The sequence below is a fragment of the Camelus bactrianus genome, chromosome 15 (assembly GCF_048773025.1).
Source record: "Camelus bactrianus isolate YW-2024 breed Bactrian camel chromosome 15, ASM4877302v1, whole genome shotgun sequence".
NCBI lineage: Eukaryota > Metazoa > Chordata > Mammalia > Artiodactyla > Camelidae > Camelus > Camelus bactrianus.
The window spans coordinates 26,741,930-26,761,231 of NC_133553.1; the positions used below are offsets into that span (position 1 = coordinate 26,741,930).

A 19,302-nucleotide genomic window follows, 5' to 3' on the forward strand; every position below is an offset into this window, starting at 1 on the left:
AAATATAAATATGTATATAAATCTCCCAAAGAGGGGACAAATGGAGCTATAGTGCAAAACACAAGAAAAATTTCCTAAACTTCCTCTTCACCCAGCAAATTCCCCAGAGCCCTGTCCTCCAGGAAGCCCCTCCCACAAACCTCTCTTCTCTCAATCTCTTCTCACCTCATTTCTCTCTTGCCCTCTTCTCTGTCCTCCTGGACAAGTTGTTTTCTTCTGGGAGAAGCTCCAGGACCTTTTAAAATGTAAATCAACTTAGCCTTTTGGTTCCTTTCAATTTTCCTCTCCACTAATGATCACAAGGAAGAACCTGTGGTCCAGCTGGCAAACCCAGAATCCATCTGGAAAGGGGCAGGGGGATGTGTCTGGATAAGGTTCTCAGGATCAGACAGCTTTTGTCCCCATCACAATAGCACCTTGCTCAGTCTTGTTGTGAGAATTAGAGGAGATAATGCATGTCAAGAACTTAACAGTAACTAACACAGGACTAACCATCCCCAAACGGTTACTTATTATTCCTATTGTTATAATCACCCTCATTGGTACTGATTATTTCTAAGAACTTAAATTTACTTCGTTTGAATTCCAAGAACTTCAACCAAAAGTTTAAAAAAATCCAACTCTGGTCAAGAGGTTGTGGAGTGTTCCCCATTTGAGATGAGCCAAGCTCTGCCTTCTCCGCTCGGTAACCAGGGACATTTACCGTAGTTGATTTGTGGAGATGTGAGGTGATCGTTGGGCTGCCCTCTCATGATTCTGGGGAGTCCACCGAAGGGCCTTGTTCTGCCCTCGAGTGTCAACCAGGATGCCGGTGAGCTCCACACTCTCTCTGCACATGTAGACTCACTGGGCAGCTCAATATCCACTCGACCTGGGGTACCTCTGCAGAGGGGCCTCATCCTGAGGCCATCTGACTGGCCGGGCCACAGAACCAGCAGGTCTGAAGGTCAAGGTGAAACCACCTCTGGAGTCCTGACCTTGGGAGCATCCCTCAAAAAGGGCTTAGACAAACAGCAGTGTACTGAGAAGTGGCTCCCGGGGTGGAAGCCAGGGCCTGCAGAGATGGGTTCTCGGGACCAGAACTGCTTAGATATGGGAAGACCTTGACAGGGATCCATTTACAAGAAACAAAGTGCTGTCCTGTGACAAGGAAGCAGACTCCTGTGTCACCTCAGACCCAGCTTCCAGGAGTTGCAGGAGGGGCGCCCTCCTTCCAGGCAGTAGGGATGGCTGTCCCTCCGTCTTGGCAGTGGGAGTGTGTGTGCACAGGGGTTGCTGGGAGGGGATGGGACAAGCGGAGGCTGGAGGACCCCTCACTCAGAACGACAGCAAAGAGTCTCCAGGTACTTACCACGTGCCAGGCCCCATTGTAAACCCTTTACACACGACAACTCATTTAACTCGCCATGGCCCCGTGAGGGAGGCAGTACTAATGCCCCCAGTGCAAAGACGGGAAACAGGCAGAGGGTGGCGGTGCCCAGGGCCATGCAGTGGGTCTGCAGAGGCCCAGGGGAAGCTGCAGTCTCGCTGCCGCACACATGCTCCACCCACCCACCCAGCCCTCTTCCTCCAGCACAGGCGAGGACAGGCCCAGGGCAGTGCTTCTCAGACTCCTTGTTCAAACAAATCCCCTGGAGAGCTTGTTGAACTCCGGATTCTGATTCTGTAGGGGCCTGAGATTCTCCGTTTCTAACAAACTTCCAAGAAATGCTAGTGTTGCTGGTCCCCAGATCACACTTTGAGTAGCAAAAGCCTGGAAGCCCATGGAACCTCTTGTAGCTATCAGGTTCATGTGTGCCCCTAGGCCCTGCTGGCGTCCAGGAGAGATGAGCCCTGTCTGGACTGTGGTGGGAGGGAAGTGGACAGGACAGGGGCCCTGGGGCGCATCAGGTCTACCTCCTGGATGGACACAGAGCCAGCCCTCCTCTGCCTCTCCCCTCTTAGTCACAGCAGGTGCCCTGCTCAGGGCACACCTCTCCCAGGAGGGTGGGCGTGGGAGCTGAGACAGCCCCGGTACACAGACACAAACACAGACACAGATATACACATACACAGACACACACACAGGCACAGACTCACACACAGACACAGACACTCACATACAGACACAGATACACAACAGAAACAGATACACACAGACACACACCCAACCCCCGCTGGGCCTGGCATGCCAGATCTCTCTGGGGACTACTCAGAGTGCACATGGCAACCTCACGAGCAGAAGGCCTTTCTCTGAGGCTTCCACAGACCAGGGAGAGGAGGTGACAGTCTGGGAAGTGGGAACACACCTCCCCCTGGTCCTGTTGTTTTCTCAAACCTTTCCCCTCCTCTCCATCCTTCCTCTGCCTGGATGACCAGAGAGTCCTCCTAATCTGAAGCCTGCTTCTCAGCTTCCCCCTCTGGGCCATTCTCCACAGGCAGCCAGCACGGCCATATGAAACAAAACATAACGTGTCACCCCCACTTTAAAATCTCTGAAGGAATAACACATTTGCATTAAAAAAAATTCTATGACTTTCTATTGCCCACAATACAAACTCCTCACCTTCCATACAAAAAGGAGTTAACATAGCAAGTCTGACTGCTTATTCTTAGAAATAAGTTAGAAGTTGAGAGTGGAGTTCCCATCATTAACTGTGCCTGAACTGTCCGTACAGACAATCATGCTGAGTACCTGCTTCCTTTCTGGGAGTCTAGAATTTGGGTACATGCCAGGCAGAGGAAGTCCCTGTGATCAGCCCTTGTATTAATCAGGGTTCTCTAGAGAAGCTGAACCAATGTGTATCAGTCACTTTAAAGAACTGGCTTATGCAATTGTCAGGGCTGACAAGTTTGAAATCTGTATAACAGACTGGCAGGCTGGACATTCAGAGCTGATTTTGCCACATGGAGCCCAAGAACACAGGGCAGCAGGCTGGAAACGCAGGCAGGGTGTCTATGTTGCAGTCTTAGGAGAATTCTCCCTTCTCAGGGAAACCTCAGTCTTTGTTCTTAAGACCTTCAGCTGATTAGGGGAAGCCCACCTGTATTATGGAGAATAATCAGCTTTACTCAAAGTTCACAGATTTATATGGTAATCTCCTCTAAACTATACCTTCACAGCAACTTCTAGACTGGTGTTTGATCAAACAACTGGACACCATAGCCTGGCCAAGTTGACATAAATAATTAACCATCACAACTCCCCCCTGAAATGCTGGGCACTGAGCCTCTAACAAGTTGGCAATGTTTTACATGTGTTGTCACAACTCACTGCTGGGGGAAGTAAGCACATCCTGTGTGGCTCCCTGGGAGAAGACTCTGATCTCACACTCTCAAGAACAATTTCCCTTGCACCTGGTGTCCCCCAGACTTCACCCCATGTGTCTTTCCCTTGGCTGATCTTTTTTTGCATCCTGTTCTAACAAATCACAGCTGTGAGTACAACTACACACTATGTCCTGTGAGTACTCGTCATAAATCATAGAAACAAGGGGGTGGCATTGGGGATTCCCGACCCACACTCATATGCTCTGATCTGGGCTGGGCCAGCCTCCTGGTTCCAATGACTGCTTCTCTCCACCTTATATCGCACATTCCCAACAAGTGGTCAAGACAGCTTGTTTGGTTATCCAGTCCTGTGGAATAAACCATCCCCAAAACATAGTGGCTTAAGACAGCCATAATGTATTATTCCTTATGAGTCTGTGGGTTAACTCAGGCAGTTGTTCTGTTTCCCACGGTGTTGGCTGTAGTGTTAGGAAGGAAGGTTCCAATGGCCCTACCCACAGAGCTGGCAGTTGGTGCTGGCCACCAGCTGGTAACTTAGCTGAGGCTATTGATCAAGGGCCCAATTCTTTTCCATTTGGGCTTCTCCACATGGCTGATTGAGTCTCCTTAAAGCCTGGCAACTCGGTTCCAGGAAGAAGCATTTTAAAAGGGCAAGCCCCAATATGCAAGTACTTATCAAGTTGCAGCTTATGTCACTCCTGCTGATGTCCCATTGGCTTAAGCCAGCCACATGACCAAGCTCAGACTCGTCATGGGGACCACACAAGGAGATGACTATTGAGAAGGGTGATTCATTGAGGGCACCAAAGTACCAATATACCTCTTAGTTCAAGCCTATTCTGGCTCCTCCCTATGTGCCTACCCATTTATAGCGCTTACCACCCGAGATTGAAAGAGTCAATTGAATTGCTATGACTATTGTACTGTATTGCCACTTACGTTTATGAACTAGAGCTCCTCTGAGGGCTGAGACTCTGTCTTATTCCTCCCTGGCTCCCACTGCTGACACAGAGTATGTCTGCAGAATAAATGATTGAATGAGAGCAGTAACTGTCATTACCTTCTTCACATCCGCCAGGTGCAAGCTCTGTCCCTACCTCATTTAGACATAGGAAGTTCAACAGCTGTGAGATGCCAACTATGTCAGGTCCTTGAGCTCCTTAAAGCATGGCAGCTGGTTCTAGACAGAGTTTCTGGCCTACAGGAGGCCCCTAACACATGTGAGGGGAATGAATGGATGAATGAATGAGTGAGAATTCCTAGGCATATCACTGAGATTTCCAAGCTATAGATGCGTCAGTTTCTTTCTTAAACATACAATGTGACCAAGCTGAGCAGAAATCACACAAGTCTACTTTCCACAGATGAAAAGAAACAGTTCCATCAGAGAGCTGTCGAAAAGAGAGATTTTTCACTGCTCTCCTTTCTGATGGAGGACCCTCATAAAGAACAATCTCTTTTGTTAAACCGTGTTCCACCGACCCATGTGGCTGAGCAGAAGCAGAGGTCCTGGGATGGCGGGGTCAAGTGTATCCATCGTAGTCTCCTCACGACTGTGATGCCTGCTCCCCAGACTGCCCGGATCTGAGCAGTGGCTCCTAATATAAGCTTTGTCTCGTGCTAAAAATAGCCACAGACACATCTTCAGTGGAGTGTGGAAACCCATTGTGTATTCAGCTCTTCCCTGTTGCAAAATCCTGATATCATCAGAGAACACAAGAAGTGAATCATCCCTGTATAAATACTTTGATTAGATCATTTGCTTTCAAGACTAAAAAAAGGGGAAGAGAAAAAAATGTTGTGTTATTGACCTCTGGACTTGCATAAAGGGGTAACATCTCCTACACCGCTGCATGCTAGTCCCCATGTAGCTGTGAGGATAATTTTTTCTTACTTAAGACTACATTTCACTGGTTTCCATCCTTTGGAATCTTTCATCTTTCAAATATCCATTTAAACAATTCAGCTAAGAGAAGGAAAGTCTTGAATAATAAAATTTAAGAAAAAGGATTTTTTGTTTTAGAAAATTATGTTTTCAGTTTGTGAAAGGATTAACAATATTATTTTCTAATACTGATCCATAAAAAATGAAATTCATCTAGTCAGGGGCCACAAACTGGTTTGCAGGCTAAATCCAGCCTTCTCTGCCTATGTCTTTTTAGGACAGCACAGTAGTTTGTTTTTAAATCCTAAACTTTTATTGCTTAGAGGGGGCACGTTCCCTGGGTCCCCCACAGTTTCCAACACTTGCCACTACGTCTTACACATGGTTATGTTAACTGCGGGACCTCTGTGGATATTTTACAAATGAGGGAACTGAGACCCAGAAAGGACAGTTTGCCCAAGACGGTACAGCTAGGAATTGAAGACCTAAAAAGCAGGTCTCCAGTTTCCTGGTACGAGGCTCTCTCTCCTGGTTACCACTTTCCCATAGCTTTGGCTAAACTAACAAATGTATGTGCAATTTCAGCACCTGCCACGGAAACTGCTAGCATTGCTGGGGTGGGTGTTGTCATGACAGCACTTATATAAAGGTGAGTTCTTGCCTTTCTGCCCTCCTGCTCCCCAGGGCAAGACAAACCTCACCCAAGATGTCATCCGGCAAACCTCACTTGTAGGAAGAGGAACAACTCCCTACTTCTCCCTTCTTACCAGTTGGCTCTGATTGGAAACTTTCTCTCCATAATATCCACACATGTTGGATGTTTTAGATGGTACAAATGGGCATCTCTTCAGGAAAAATTCTCCTGGTTAGTCAAGGCCCTGCTCAACTGTAAATCTTGTGTGAAGCCAGCTCCACTCTTCACTTACATATTAGTGACGTCATATCCCAGAGTGGGGACGGGGTATGTCCTTAAGTGTTAGTCCTAAGACTTTGGTGTCTTCACCTCCCCATCTCTGCTCTCTCCTCTCAATCCACGTCTACTGAATTGAATCGAGAGAATTGTGGTGATATGAGAGTTTCAAAATACAATCTACACCCCCCACTTTTCCACCAAAAGTGGACTAGGATGAGACTTTGATGCCCTTTTCTGGAAAGGAAAAAGGTGGCCAAGCAAAAAGGCCCCCAATAGCCTCTACTGTTCAAGAAAACATTGCCCAGTGCTGGGATGAGAGCTGGACACCCTGGGGAGGGGGCTACTGCTCTCGGGGAACAGATGAAAAGTCCTAGAGATGCCTGGCCTGGGAAAGCAATGACAGAAAGTGGGACCAGGAAGCCACAAATAGCCCCAAACCACAGTGTTCATCTGAGTGTCTGAGCCCATCTGAAGTACAGCTGCGAGTTTAGGACAAATCAGGGCAATCAAACCTCCACCTCCCACAGGAAGATTCAGGAGCTCCAGGGAGCTCATATGAAGGTGACTCTCTGATAGGATGGTGAGTGAGGGAGTAGCCAGGGAGTCACGTGAACTCATAGACATTTTAGAGCAGTGCTGTCCAATAGAAATAGAATGTAAACTACATGTGTAATTTTATTTTTTTATTTATTTTTTTAATGGATCAGTTTTTTAATTAGGTTCTCTGTAGTAAGTTTAGAACACCAATTTGTGAGGATAAATTCCATTTTTGAGAGAAACACAGAGCGGAGGTAGCCCTGGAGCTGAGGGACAGCTTTGATTCTTCACAGATTTTGCGAGTCCACAGCTTTCTGATCAGCCTTGCGCTGCTCTGTAATCTCGTATTTCTCTTTCTCTGTGTTGAAGATCTCGCCCTTCCTGGTGTCTGGGCTTAAGCAGCTTCTTCTTTTTGAAGTAAGTATCAGTGAGACGTTCTGGGGTTTTTACACCACTGATGTCTATTTTGGTGGAGGTGGCAGTAACAAATTTCTGGTGTGTTCTACACAGAGGAACTCAATTGAGGGACAGAGTTCCAGTCGCAAGAAGCAAACCACTGCTCAGCTGCTTCAGGAAAATGACCCTCTTGCCTCTGTGGCGCCCAGTGAGGATGACGAGAATGGTCCCCGGAGTGATGCGGGCACGCAGTTTCCTCACCTGCTTACTGAAGGGTTTCTTGCCGTGGCTCAACAGCTTTCAAGGCTGCTGATAATATCTAGGCATTTTGCAAAGCTTGACCACTTGGGTACCACCATTCTTGTCACCACCAACTGGTTTTGTGACAGTAGCAAGAACCCTCAACTTCTTTTTCTTTTCAGCCTTGGATTTAGCTGCTGAATACTTCCTCTTGTACAAGGCCTTTCTGGAATACATAGCCGATCGGGAATATCGGCCAATTCCTCTGACCAGGAGGACAGGGTTTCGGCTGCAATGGGGCTTCCCCTTCTTAACCTTCTTTACCTTCTTACCCTTTTTAACTGCCAGCATCAGCCTTCTTGGCTTCAGGTTTTTTCTCCTTGGTGTCTGGCTTCTCAGTTTTTTCACCCACCATCTTGCAAGATGGGAAAGAGTACATGTGTAATTTAAAAATATTCTAGTTGTCACTGTAAACAACATAAAAAGGTAAAATTAATTTTAATTACATATCCAAATATATAACATATTCAATCTCATATTTTTAAAAATCCACTATATCCAAAATATTATCATATTAACATGTAATGGATGTAAAAATTATTCATGAACTATTTTACAAGTTTTCCAAACTACGTCTTTAAATTCTAATGTTTATTGTGTAGTTACAGCACATCTCAATTCGGATACTAACTTTTCATTAAAAATACTCAATTCAAAAAATTCCCAGTAAGAAAAAGTAGCTTCACATACTCAAGTTGTTTCAAACATACATAAATGTTTCCCAGTAACTGAATTGAATATTAGCTTTTATTAATTTTTTAATTAAAAATGTGATGGTCCATATCAGTATTAATTCTTTCTTTCTCCAGCTTTTTTGAGATATAATTGACACATAACGTTGTGTAAGGTTAAGGTGTCCAACAGTGGTGTTGAGTTGATGCTCTTACATATTGCAAAATGATTACCACCATAGCCACGATTATATAATACAGTATTATTAACTACGATCACCATGCTGTACATCAGAGCCCTACAACTTACTCATCTTGTAACTGGAAGTTTGTGCTCTTTGACCAACATCTCCCCATTTCCCCCACCCTGAATATCAGTTTTTAAACTTAAATTTAAATTAATCAAATCAGATAACATAAAAAAACTTAGTTCTTCAGTGGGACCAGCAGCATTTCACACGTGGCTATTGGCTACTGGATTGGACAATGCAATTTTAGAGCAATCAGGAGCTGCCCCATTGCCCACTGCTGCTTCCCCTGGCCTGACCCTGGGCTGGCAGACATGGGGTCTGATCAGGGTTCAATGCCCACATTCTGAAGTTTAACAGTTTGGCTATGGTGGTTCTTCTGTGGGCCCAGCCTCTCTCTCTTAGGCCTGGGTCAAACTGGGTCACAATCATGGGACAAGGAGGGGTGTTTGAATTCTACGGCTTATAGCTGGAGACCCCAGAAAGCAGTTTGAAGGCTCAGCTATGTAACTCATGGCTGGTCCCAAATGGACCAGAAAGGATCACTTTGGTTTTTCCACGTGAAATACCATGGCTAGATCAAGAAGAGCGTCTTCCTTTATAAAACTCATTGCACTGAGACAGAAGGTTGACAACTTTCCTAGGGGCATTAAACCATTTTTTAATTAGAAATATTTAAAAATCAAATGACTGCCAGGAACGTCTATGGTATAGCCAGTTTCCAGTAAAGTCTTCTTAGTAAGTGAATTATTATTACTTCTAATTTTACCAGAATATCCAATAGTGACTTTTTTTTAGCTGGGGAAAGAAAGCAGATGATTTTTGTGGTTAAAATTGTTTTACATTTCTCTACCTTATAATTAGGTTAAAGAAAGTCCATTGTTATATAAATTAGTAAGTTTCCACAGCCGTTCTTCTAATCTCTTTCAGAAGTTACTATGTGACTAGGAAGGAATTAATTTTTTTAAGTGTATATGAAAAAAGTTATATGTGTGTATAAATATATATGTGAAGAATTTCTAAAGAAGCTACTTATAAAACAAGTATGGATTTTACATTCTGTGATAGAAGTTAAAATAAAAATAGTTATAAAATGCATGTTTTTTTGCCTAGATAAGGTTTTATATAATCATATATATCATACATAGAAAATATTTATAAAACGTTTTATATATAATTATATATTTTTATATTTTAAGTTAAAATGTTGTAAAGATTGCCACAAGGTGGCGCTAAAATCTAATGACCATTCCAGTCTCTGGTCTTGTCTACTAGGAGCTGGGATTTACAGATCTGTAGGAGACACTAGACAAAAAAAAAAGACCAAATAAATTAAGCTGAAGATTGGAGGTAGATTAACGTCTCCCTTTTGTCTGAAGGATATTTCCCTCTCTCACTAGTGTGGATATCTGTCATACAGTGAATCTCTATGTTAATAAAGTTAACTATTAAAATGATTTATTCTCCTAGATGATTCGATCTTACCCTTGCCCTTTGTGAGTGTATTGTAAAGGGAGAGAAGAGGCAGGGAGGAGACTGTTAGGCACATCACCTAGTCTGGAAAAGCTTATCCAGCGAGTGGTTTATCCAGTGAGTGGAGCAGCCCATCTCCCCAGAGCTTGTCAAAGTATCCTGGGCATAAAAAATGAATACCATGAAAAGAAGTTGCTGCAGAACATAGATTTTTCTACTTGTTTACTTTGGCATAATTTGCCAACTGAATATTTTTAGAAATTATTGTGATATTGAGAGTCAAGCTCGGAACACCTCATATAATATGCTTGAGAGTCAGGAAATGAGTGAATTGAATCGCTCTTCCTGATTCTTTGTATTTCAGTTTTTTAAAAAATACATAAAACAAAGCTTTAATTGTTCGATATTTTCTTAATATTTGAAGCTTAAGGACATAGCCAAGATTCCCAAGCTATATTAAGACGAAGGAAAGCAGTGTTAACAATACAGCTATAAAAGGTTTTGACTAAAGGAAAAAAAATTTAGATAAGATTTTTCTAACAGACCAAAATTTAAAAAAGAAAAAAAAAGTTAGTGGATTGGAGCCTTAAACAAATGACCAAAACAAAACAAAACAAACAAAAAAAACTTTCTCCCATGAGATTCCACTGTGGAAAAATTATTTACTTGCTGACAGTTCAGTTCTTTAGAGCTGAAAAACAAAATCAAAAACCAAAGATGCTGGCATTATAATGTGGAGCTCATCCAATGTGAGGGAAGCACTTTTGGTTGTGTGAATGAGGATGGGCTCTGGGGGTTAGTGGCACTGATGTCTTATTTGACCTGATTATATCTGTGGTGTCCATGTAGAGACCCACATCTCAACATGTGAATCATAAATGAAAACATTATGGCTCAGTTACAGCTGGCAGCCTGGGCTTGGCTGGATGATTGGTAAAGCTGGGTCTGGAGTTTGAGGTAAGAGACCCCCAGAAAGTTCCACCTGAGTTCCTGAGCATTTTAAGTAAATTCTCCACAGTCATTTACTGATTCTCGCATGGGGGCAGGCATTGTGCTGGGTCTTCAAGATGCTGACATTAAGACAGAATCTTTAAAAAAAAAAAAAAAAAAAAGACAGAATCTTTTTCAATTAAAAAAAAAAGAATCCTGGCTCTCTAACAGCTTCCAGTCAGACAGGGAGGTCGAAATATGAGGCAGTCACCGCATCACGATGCAGTGGGTCTCTACTTTGTTGAAAAACCAATAATCATCCCACTGCCCCCAGAATGGACATGGCCCACCCAATCTGTGTAGTTGGTACTTTGCTTTTCCATGATTGGGCCCAAACTGAGTTTCAACTCCTTCTCTCCATCAAAGGCAGTCACACTAAACTAGTCCCTGTTACTAGAATGTGTCATACGCTTTCCCACATCTCTGCTTTTGTTTAAGCTGTTCCTCCTTCCTGGAAGGTCCTCCCTCCTTCCATCTCCTTTCCTATCTCTTTTGTCCATTGAAATCCACTGACCTAGGTCTTTCTAGATCAGACATAGGTGTCATCTCCTGCAATAGAGGAGGAATGGATGAATTGAGTCCTGGTGGGTAGCAGGAGACTGGGGATCTAGCACCCTACCAGATACTAATTTGTTGTGTCTCAGCCTGCAAGGTTCTCCCCTCACTCCCCGGGGCCTCATCTCCTTCCTGCCCAATAGGGAGTGGGGTGGTTAGATTTTTAATGTACTTTTACATTTGTAATTTACTTCAGACAGTTCTCGGCCTTATGACCAGGATTTGAATTCATCCTGCAAACCAGGGCTAAAGCTGCCTTTTTTCTGCCTGGTGACTTTCTCCAAGTGGACCTGAAGTTCTGCAACCAGTCTCAACCTTCCCTTTTCACTGTTCCTCCTTCCCCTAATCTTCACCTAGAGACCTAGGCTAGACACCGAGAAGAGAGTTGGGCGAAAGGACTTGAGAGAGCCAGGGCCTCGGCCCAGGCCCATCCAGTTTACAGTCAGCCTCCCGCCTCACAAATCCAAACCCAGGGCTTCCCCAGGGCGAGTGCCCAGGTGGAGAGATGGCGGTGGCAGACTGGACCAGGGGAGGGGCCGCTTCTAAAAGAAAGCGGGGGGGGGGGGGGACCCTTGCTTGGAAACAACCTGTGTGTGTGTTTATTTAAAAACAAAACCCTGTTAAAGGAGCCGCTTCCTCCCCGACAGGTCCGACCACCCGCTGAGAGTTTGCGAAGCAAGTGGGCCAATTTTGAGTGGGAGGGAGTCGTCAACGCCCCCGCGAAGTGCCGCCTGTCTCGGAACGGCTCGTCCAGCCCCCGCGGGCTCCGGGCAGCTAGCTCTGGGCCTCCAGCCCCGCGTGCAGAGGCTGCGGAGGACAGAACCCTGGTGCGGCCGGAGCCCCGCAGCGCCAGCCGCGGCGCAGACTCCCCAGTCTTCGCCTCTCCCAGCCCCGCGGCCTGGGCCGTCAATCAAGTCCGCCCGACCCCGCCCCTGGGCTGCAGCCGACAGCCAATCAGAGCCAAGCTCCGCAGAGATGAGCTCAGCCGGCTCGCTTCCCATTGGGCGGCTATATTAAGAAAGTGGCAGAACTCTTTAAATAGCGGGCGCTAGGGCCGCAGCCTGCATCTGCCACCGCAGTCCGGCTTTTGTATTTCGCTCTCCTGAACCTTTGGCGGGGTAGAGAGAGCTAGGAGCGAGTTAGGTCTGGTCGACTGCTCTGGCCACAGTTTGCGCACAAAGGCCGCGACCTGGGACGAGGAGAGCGGCCACCGCTCGGGAGCAGCGCCGAGACGCACGGTGCGCCTTATGCCCCCGCGTCCCCACCGACCCCGCCGCGGCAGACTGAGCACAGCGAGAGAACGCGCCACTCCGGGGCCTGGGTGCACCTAGCGACCCCTTTCCCCAAGCGCGCTGCCAGAGGTGAGCAGTGAGCGGCGAGCGGGACGGCAGCGAGGCGTTCGCGGGCCCCCTCTTGCTGCCCGGGCCCGGCCCGCTCATGGCGGCCATCCGCAAGAAGCTGGTGGTGGTGGGCGACGGCGCGTGTGGCAAGACGTGCCTGCTGATCGTGTTCAGTAAGGACGAGTTCCCGGAGGTGTACGTGCCCACCGTCTTCGAGAACTATGTGGCCGACATCGAGGTGGACGGCAAGCAGGTGGAGCTGGCGCTGTGGGATACGGCAGGCCAGGAGGACTACGACCGCCTGCGGCCGCTCTCCTACCCGGACACCGACGTGATCCTCATGTGCTTCTCAGTGGACAGCCCGGATTCGCTGGAGAACATCCCCGAGAAATGGGTGCCTGAGGTGAAGCACTTCTGCCCCAACGTGCCCATCATCCTGGTGGCCAACAAGAAAGACCTGCGCAGCGACGAACATGTCCGCACAGAGCTGGCCCGCATGAAGCAGGAACCGGTGCGCACGGATGACGGCCGCGCCATGGCCGTGCGGATCCAAGCCTACGACTACCTCGAGTGCTCGGCCAAGACCAAGGAGGGCGTGCGCGAGGTCTTCGAGACGGCCACGCGCGCCGCGCTGCAGAAGCGCTACGGCTCCCAGAACGGCTGCATCAACTGCTGCAAGGTGCTATGAGGACCGTGCCCGCCCTTCCTGCCCCTGCCGGCACGGCCCCCCCTCCCGGGCCCGTCCCCCACGAGCCCGGAGAAGGGGAGACCTGCGACCCCCAAGGACCCCACTGGACTGCCTGGCGTCTGCCTTCCGGCCCTGCAGCCGTGGCCTGGAGGCTCTGGCTCTGGCGCCGGGAATCGGCGTGGTAGGCACTGGGCGCCCCCTTTCCAAGTGTCTGTGTGCGTCCTGCTGTGTTGCACAGGCCTGGGCGCCCCGCTGAGTGCCAAGGGTCCCCTGAACACCCTTATCTGAAAAGCCAAGCCTCTTCAGAGTGTGTGGCTGTGTGTTTGTTCGACCCCCCCCCCGCCCCCGCCTCGTTTTCACCCCACTTCTGCCTCTGCTCCCCGGAGACAAGCTTGGCGCCGGGATGCGGCCGCGCCCCATCTGATGTTCGCCCATAACCAGCGAGCGCCTGCTATCCCCTGTCTGTAACATAGACCACGGGAACTGCGGGAGGGGAGGGCTGGGGAGGATGGGGTGTTATATAAATATAGATATAATTTTATTTTCGGAGGTAGGATGGTGTTATTTAATGGTGGTGGTGGGTGGAGTGACAGGGCGCTAGAACTGCCCAGGCCCAGTCTGGGACAGCCAGCGTCCATCCAAGCACGAACAAGACTTGGCCATCTTTCCAACCCCCGGGGAAGACATTTGCAGCCGACTTGGGGCTAAGAGGACAGCTTCCAGACTCACATCTCCTGCAGGCCAGGCCCTGGTGAACCCCTCACCAGCCACGGGCAGGAGGAGGGTGCGTGTGCTGCAGGTTGTTTTTGCCATAAGAGAACTTTGTGCCTGTCCTACAAGTGAAAGTTGTTCAGTCCAAGAAACTGATGTTATTTGATTTATTTAAAGGCTAAATCTTTATTGTTTTTTTTTTTTGGAAAGAATTCTTTGCACAATTGTTTCATTGTTTGACACTTAATGCACTTGTCATTTGCAAAAGGCGGTAGCATTCTGACCACACTCGTACGCTGTAACCTCATCTACTTCTGATGTTTTTAAAAAAATGATGGTGACTTAAAAGGGAGAAGAAAAAGAAACCACTAATTTTTTCTTTTCTTGAAAAAGTGGCAACACTGTTCTGTTCTGTGATTTACTTGTGCAGGTCTGCGCACTATTTTGATAAAAGGGCAGTAACAAATATTAGGGCCTATCTAAAACCATTTTTTTCCCCACAAGGCAGTCTCTAAAGCTGTGTGAAATTTTCTCTGCATCTCTGTACAGAGAACGAACCTGCCCCTAGTGTCTCCTTTCTCCCCTTCCCTTCCCCACCCAGTGGTACTTCTACTAAATTGTTGTCTTGTTTTTTATTTTTTAAATAAACTGACAAATGACAAAGTGGTGAGCTTATGATGTTTACATAAAAGTTCTATAAGCTGTGTATACAGTTTTTTATGTAAAATATTAAAAGACTATGATGATGACATTTATAAAATGGCTCCTGTGGTTTAATAGCGTGTAAAAATATTTTTGTGAATTTGGGGGCAAGGGAATAATTCTGCCAGGTGAGGCCCCACCTTACAGTGTTTGTGGGAAATGGGAATGAAATTCCTTTGTTGGGGGGTAGGGGGGACATGTGGGGGTTGGGTGGCTGTAGGAGACCTGGTTGCTCTTGTCCCAGGCCCGGAGGTTACCCAGGCACTCAGTGCCAAAACCTTTGACCTAATATGTATTGTCTGTGTGTCTTAAACACTTGTGTCTTAAGTGTGTTATAGGGCCTTTACTTCCTATTCTTTGAAATGGGAAGTTGTCATTTGTGCATTTTAGATTTAAATAACTTTTGTTGTTGTTTATCATGGGTGTGGGGCCAGATTCTCTAGAAGGCTGGTTACTGAGTTCCCTTCAGATCCTTAAGGGGTTTCATAGTACCCAGGAGATGATAAGTTATTATCTTTGGGGCTGGAGCTCCTGGGGGGAAGTTGGGGAAGAGTCCAAATTAGGAGCTGATTGTTCTATTATTAAACTTTCATCTGAATGTGTGTCTGTGCAGAACCTAGAATGCTTCATTCTAAGTACCAAGAGTGGCCGCATTACAGACAGAACACTAGAGGTTTTGGGTGGTGGCTATTTAAAGTTGGAGCTGCCAGGCTTTGAGACGTGATCATGATGAGCTCTAATTTCAGACACGTAGCCTGCTACAGTGGGTCTCAGAGCCAGACAGGCAGATTTATCCTTGGAGACCACAGTAAAATCTTGCTACAGTTATGATGACTCAAACCTGCCAGCTGTCAGCAGCTTCTAGGGAAGGTAGTAGACAGTGCCAACCTTTCCCAACTACCTAAGACGTGTGGTTTTTGTTTTTGGAATCAACACTTTGAGTTTCTAGACCTTAGTTGCCCCCACCAGCCACCCCCAGGAGCAGAAACAAGAAGGTCCCTTTTGAAGCTGTTTGCTGTTTGCTTTAAATCTTGAGGTTTCTGTTTCTTCGTCTTTCCCCAAACTCCCAAGAGCTTTTGTTTCGTGAGGCAAACCTGGTTGCTGGTGACTATTCACCTACTTAAAAAAAACAAAACACCACATTAGTCACAGGGCCTTCTGCACAGCCAGGCTCATTGGCCAATAAAGGGGAATTGTCCGGGCTGTTCTAGGTACAGAGCAAGGAGCGGTTCCACCCAGGTGGCTTCTCTGAGCCACTGCCCCATCCTTTCCTCAGTTCCACTCACCTCCATCCCCCAGCCTACTTCTTCCTCTTCATTTTAAAGACAAAACTTTCCACTGAAAAATGAAATGCTGATTTGCAGATTTCACAGCTAGCAAATCCTTTGGTACCAGGGAGTGCAGGCTTGGGCTTAATGCCCAGGACTCAGTTTTGCAACCAGCCAAGAGCCTGAAGACCCAGTCCCCTGAAAGGGCCTTTTCTGGGTTTCATGCCTGCTCCAATCTGCCTGGTACCTACAGCTGTCTGTTCGGTTTTTTTTTTTTTTTTTTAATTTTAGGAAGACAACTACCCAAATGACACATGGCAACTTGAATTATGCTTGTTTTAAAATGCATGGCATTTAATAATCCTGCTGGAACACACTCTTCTTGCTGTATTAGATCCAACTGGAAAATATAAAGACGAATTACTGTAGGCTGGAAAATCAATTAGGAAAAAAGAGGTAAAACATCTGGTGTTACTCTTAGGATATGAGAATTAATTTTGCACATTTAAAATAAACGTGCTGAGTTCATTTAATTGCCTGTTGAATGGTTTCGTGGAGAACAGTTGGGTGTTTCATTGATCCTGGGCATTTCATAACAAGGGGCATTGGCTTGGGTTCTTGTTTAATCTTAATTTTAAATCAATCTGGATTGTATTTCTAAGGTCTTTTTCACATGTGATTCAGTGTACTTAGAACAGTGGTTTTCAAACTTAAGCGTGTATTAGAGTCACATGGAGGGCTGGTTAAATCACAGATGGCTGGGCCTAGTTTCCAGAGTCTCTGATCAGTAGGTCTGGGCGGGAACAAGTGATGCTGATGCTGCTGGTCTAGGGACCACGCTTTGAGAACCGCTGGCTTAGAATAAGGGAGAGTCCTTGTCAGTGCACAGAGGAGGGAGGTCGCTTCAGGAGGAAGGTAAATCCCGTTCTCTAGGCTGAGGTGTAGTGCCCTGTGGTCCTTGCATCCTTCCCTGCCTTAGGGGGAGCAGCACTTCAGAGAGTTTTCCTTCCAGGATGAACCACACATGACCCCTGTATTTTCTTCTCCACGTTCTTGTTTAATGCCCTTCTAGAGGTTCATTTCTGTCATGCCTGAATTTAGGGTTCAACAGCACACTGGAGCTCATTTAGCATCGGCACCTCCTTTGTCAGCTCTACTGAGACAAGAGATACAAAAGCAAATAGGACAGTCCTTGCCCTGGTGGGCCAGGCAGTTCTGGGAATGCATTCACCCAGCATGCTCAAATGGACGCATTAGGCCCAGGGCATCACAGGAGCCCAGGGGAAGCTGAGGAGGGCCTCACGGAGGAGGAGACATTTGAGCTGAGTCTTAAAGCAGGAGTGAGTGATGTGCAGATGGGAGATACAGCTTCTTTGTATTACTGTGGGGCCCGGCCTCTGGGAAATAAAGCTGTCTTGGGTGAGAACTACTTTCTACTTTTAGCCCCTCTGGCATACATTTCTTCAGTCAAGAAAAATGGTGTTACCCAGCCAAGTCAAACACAGCCTCTCCCCGGCCCTCCCTTGTCTATCCACGGGCCAGGAGAGAAGGTTGGTGATGATGCTTTCATTGTTTTCTCTGTGCTTCCCAGGGATGCAGGGAGGACACAAGGGCCTGCTTTGTGATAACTGTGCTCCTGGGAAACATGCAGCCTGGTCTCAAGGAGGCGGAGGCCCCACAAAGTCACCTTGTACGCCAGCCTCTCGGGGGACAGACCCTTAATCACTCTACTTGGTCTGTCTTCTGGCTGAAGCGAGAAACTGGGCACGCAGTCTGCTTCCTCGACTCTCAGCAGCCCCTTTCCTGGCTTGGGAGGTAAGAATCTGGAAGGCCCCAGTTCATTCCTTCCAAATATTTATTGTTGACTAAAGGACTCTGCGCCTGGCACTGTGCTAGAAGCTGCGGACCCAGTAGACAAACTGGCAGGTGTGGTCCCTCCCCTCACAGAGCTTTCAGTCTCTATGTATGTCTAAACAAGTCTTGATGATGGTGATGATGACAATAGCCAATATTTGCTGACTAGGGAGCGGGCACTGATCTAAGCTCTTTATGTGTATTGTTTATGTCTGTATTAGTTATCTATTGTTATATAACAAATTATCCCCAAACTTAGTGGTTTAGAACACCTATTACTTTACTGTTTCTGTGAGTCAGGAGTCCAGGAACAGCTCAGCTGAGTCCTCTGGCTCAGGGTCTTTCTTAAATCTGTAATCAAGATGTTGGCTGGGGTTGGATTTATCTCCAGGCTTGACTGGGGAAGGGTCTGCTCCCTGACTCACTCACTTGGCTGCTAGCAAGATTCAGTTCCTCCCTGGCTGAGGCCTCCTTTGAGCAGGTAGTGGAGACACATTTCCAGGGCTGCTGGCCACCCTCCTTGCCATGTGGGTCTTTCTGTGGGACAGTCCAACATGGAAGCTTGCTTCATCACATCAAGAAGCACTTCCTGGAATAGGAACTGTGGTCTCAGCAAGTACACCTTAGGCAACAGGAAAAAGGGGCTCCTTCCTCTCTTTGAGGAACCACTCTAAGTGGATTTTTTTTAAATATTAAAAAAAATTTGGAGGGAGAGGTAATTATGTTTACTTATTTATGTCTTTTAATGGAGGTACTGGGGATTGAACGCAGGACCTTGTGCATGCTAAGCACACACTCTACCACTGAGCTATACACTCCCTCCACTTCTAAGTGAATTTAAGGTATTGCTGGGTGCTGATGGGGTGTGGGGAGGCAGGGAGACTTCTGCTCTCGTTGGGAAGAGTACTGTCCATGTCTGGGTAGGTGGGAAAGAAAAGCAGTACTTCTGAGGTTTCCATCATGGTGGTCTGAGCTGGAATCAGAGCAAGTACCCCCAGGATAAAGGCATTCTGGGATGAGCCATGGTTTTGATGCTCAACCCACCCTTTTTATATGGAGGTTGATTTCCTCTTTGCCAACCACAAATCAGGACGGTTATGAGACACAGTCTGGCACACAGTGGGTGGGTTTATGGGCAGCTGAGCAGAGGGAGCCATCAGGGTACAGGTGACAACGGAAGCCTTGGAGAAGGAGCAAGATGGTCCATGAAGAGTATGTGGAGTGAGAGGAGGCTGTAAGCCAGGTCATAATCTCCATGATGAGCAAGAGAGGGCATGTCTGCTCCATCACTGCTGTGCCTCTAAGGCCTAGTAGGTGCTGGGCATGTATAAGGACCTCAATAAATAGTAGTTGATTGAATGAACTGATTAGAGAAAAGACAGAAGTTTAGGGAGCACCAACTTCTATGAGACCCAAGGAAGTGACAAAGATTGGGAACAGCTGCTGTGGGGAATGAGAGGAATGTCATTTAAAGAATGACTGGGCTACATGGGGGGGTCCA

The 19,302-nt window shown here is 46.9% G+C and overlaps 1 protein-coding gene and 1 pseudogene across 1 annotated transcript; one reads left to right on the plus strand and one right to left on the minus strand.

The window, feature by feature from the left end:
• Positions 1–6,803: 6,803 nt before the first annotated feature.
• On the minus strand, positions 6,804–7,672 carry LOC105062952 (large ribosomal subunit protein eL6 pseudogene; annotated as a pseudogene).
• A 4,613-nt stretch (positions 7,673–12,285) lies between these two features.
• On the plus strand, positions 12,286–14,737 carry RHOB (ras homolog family member B). The gene has a single exon (XM_010947377.3). The coding sequence runs from the start codon at positions 12,676–12,678 to the stop codon at positions 13,264–13,266; it is 591 nt and encodes a 196-aa protein (XP_010945679.1). The 5' UTR covers positions 12,286–12,675; the 3' UTR covers positions 13,267–14,737.
• The last annotated feature ends 4,565 nt before the right edge of the window (positions 14,738–19,302 follow it).

Excerpts from the sequence above, each read along its gene's own strand:
- RHOB (XM_010947377.3), top strand. The coding sequence starts at position 12,676 with ATGGCGGCCATCCGCAAGAAGCTGGTGGTGGTGGGCGACGGCGCGTGT.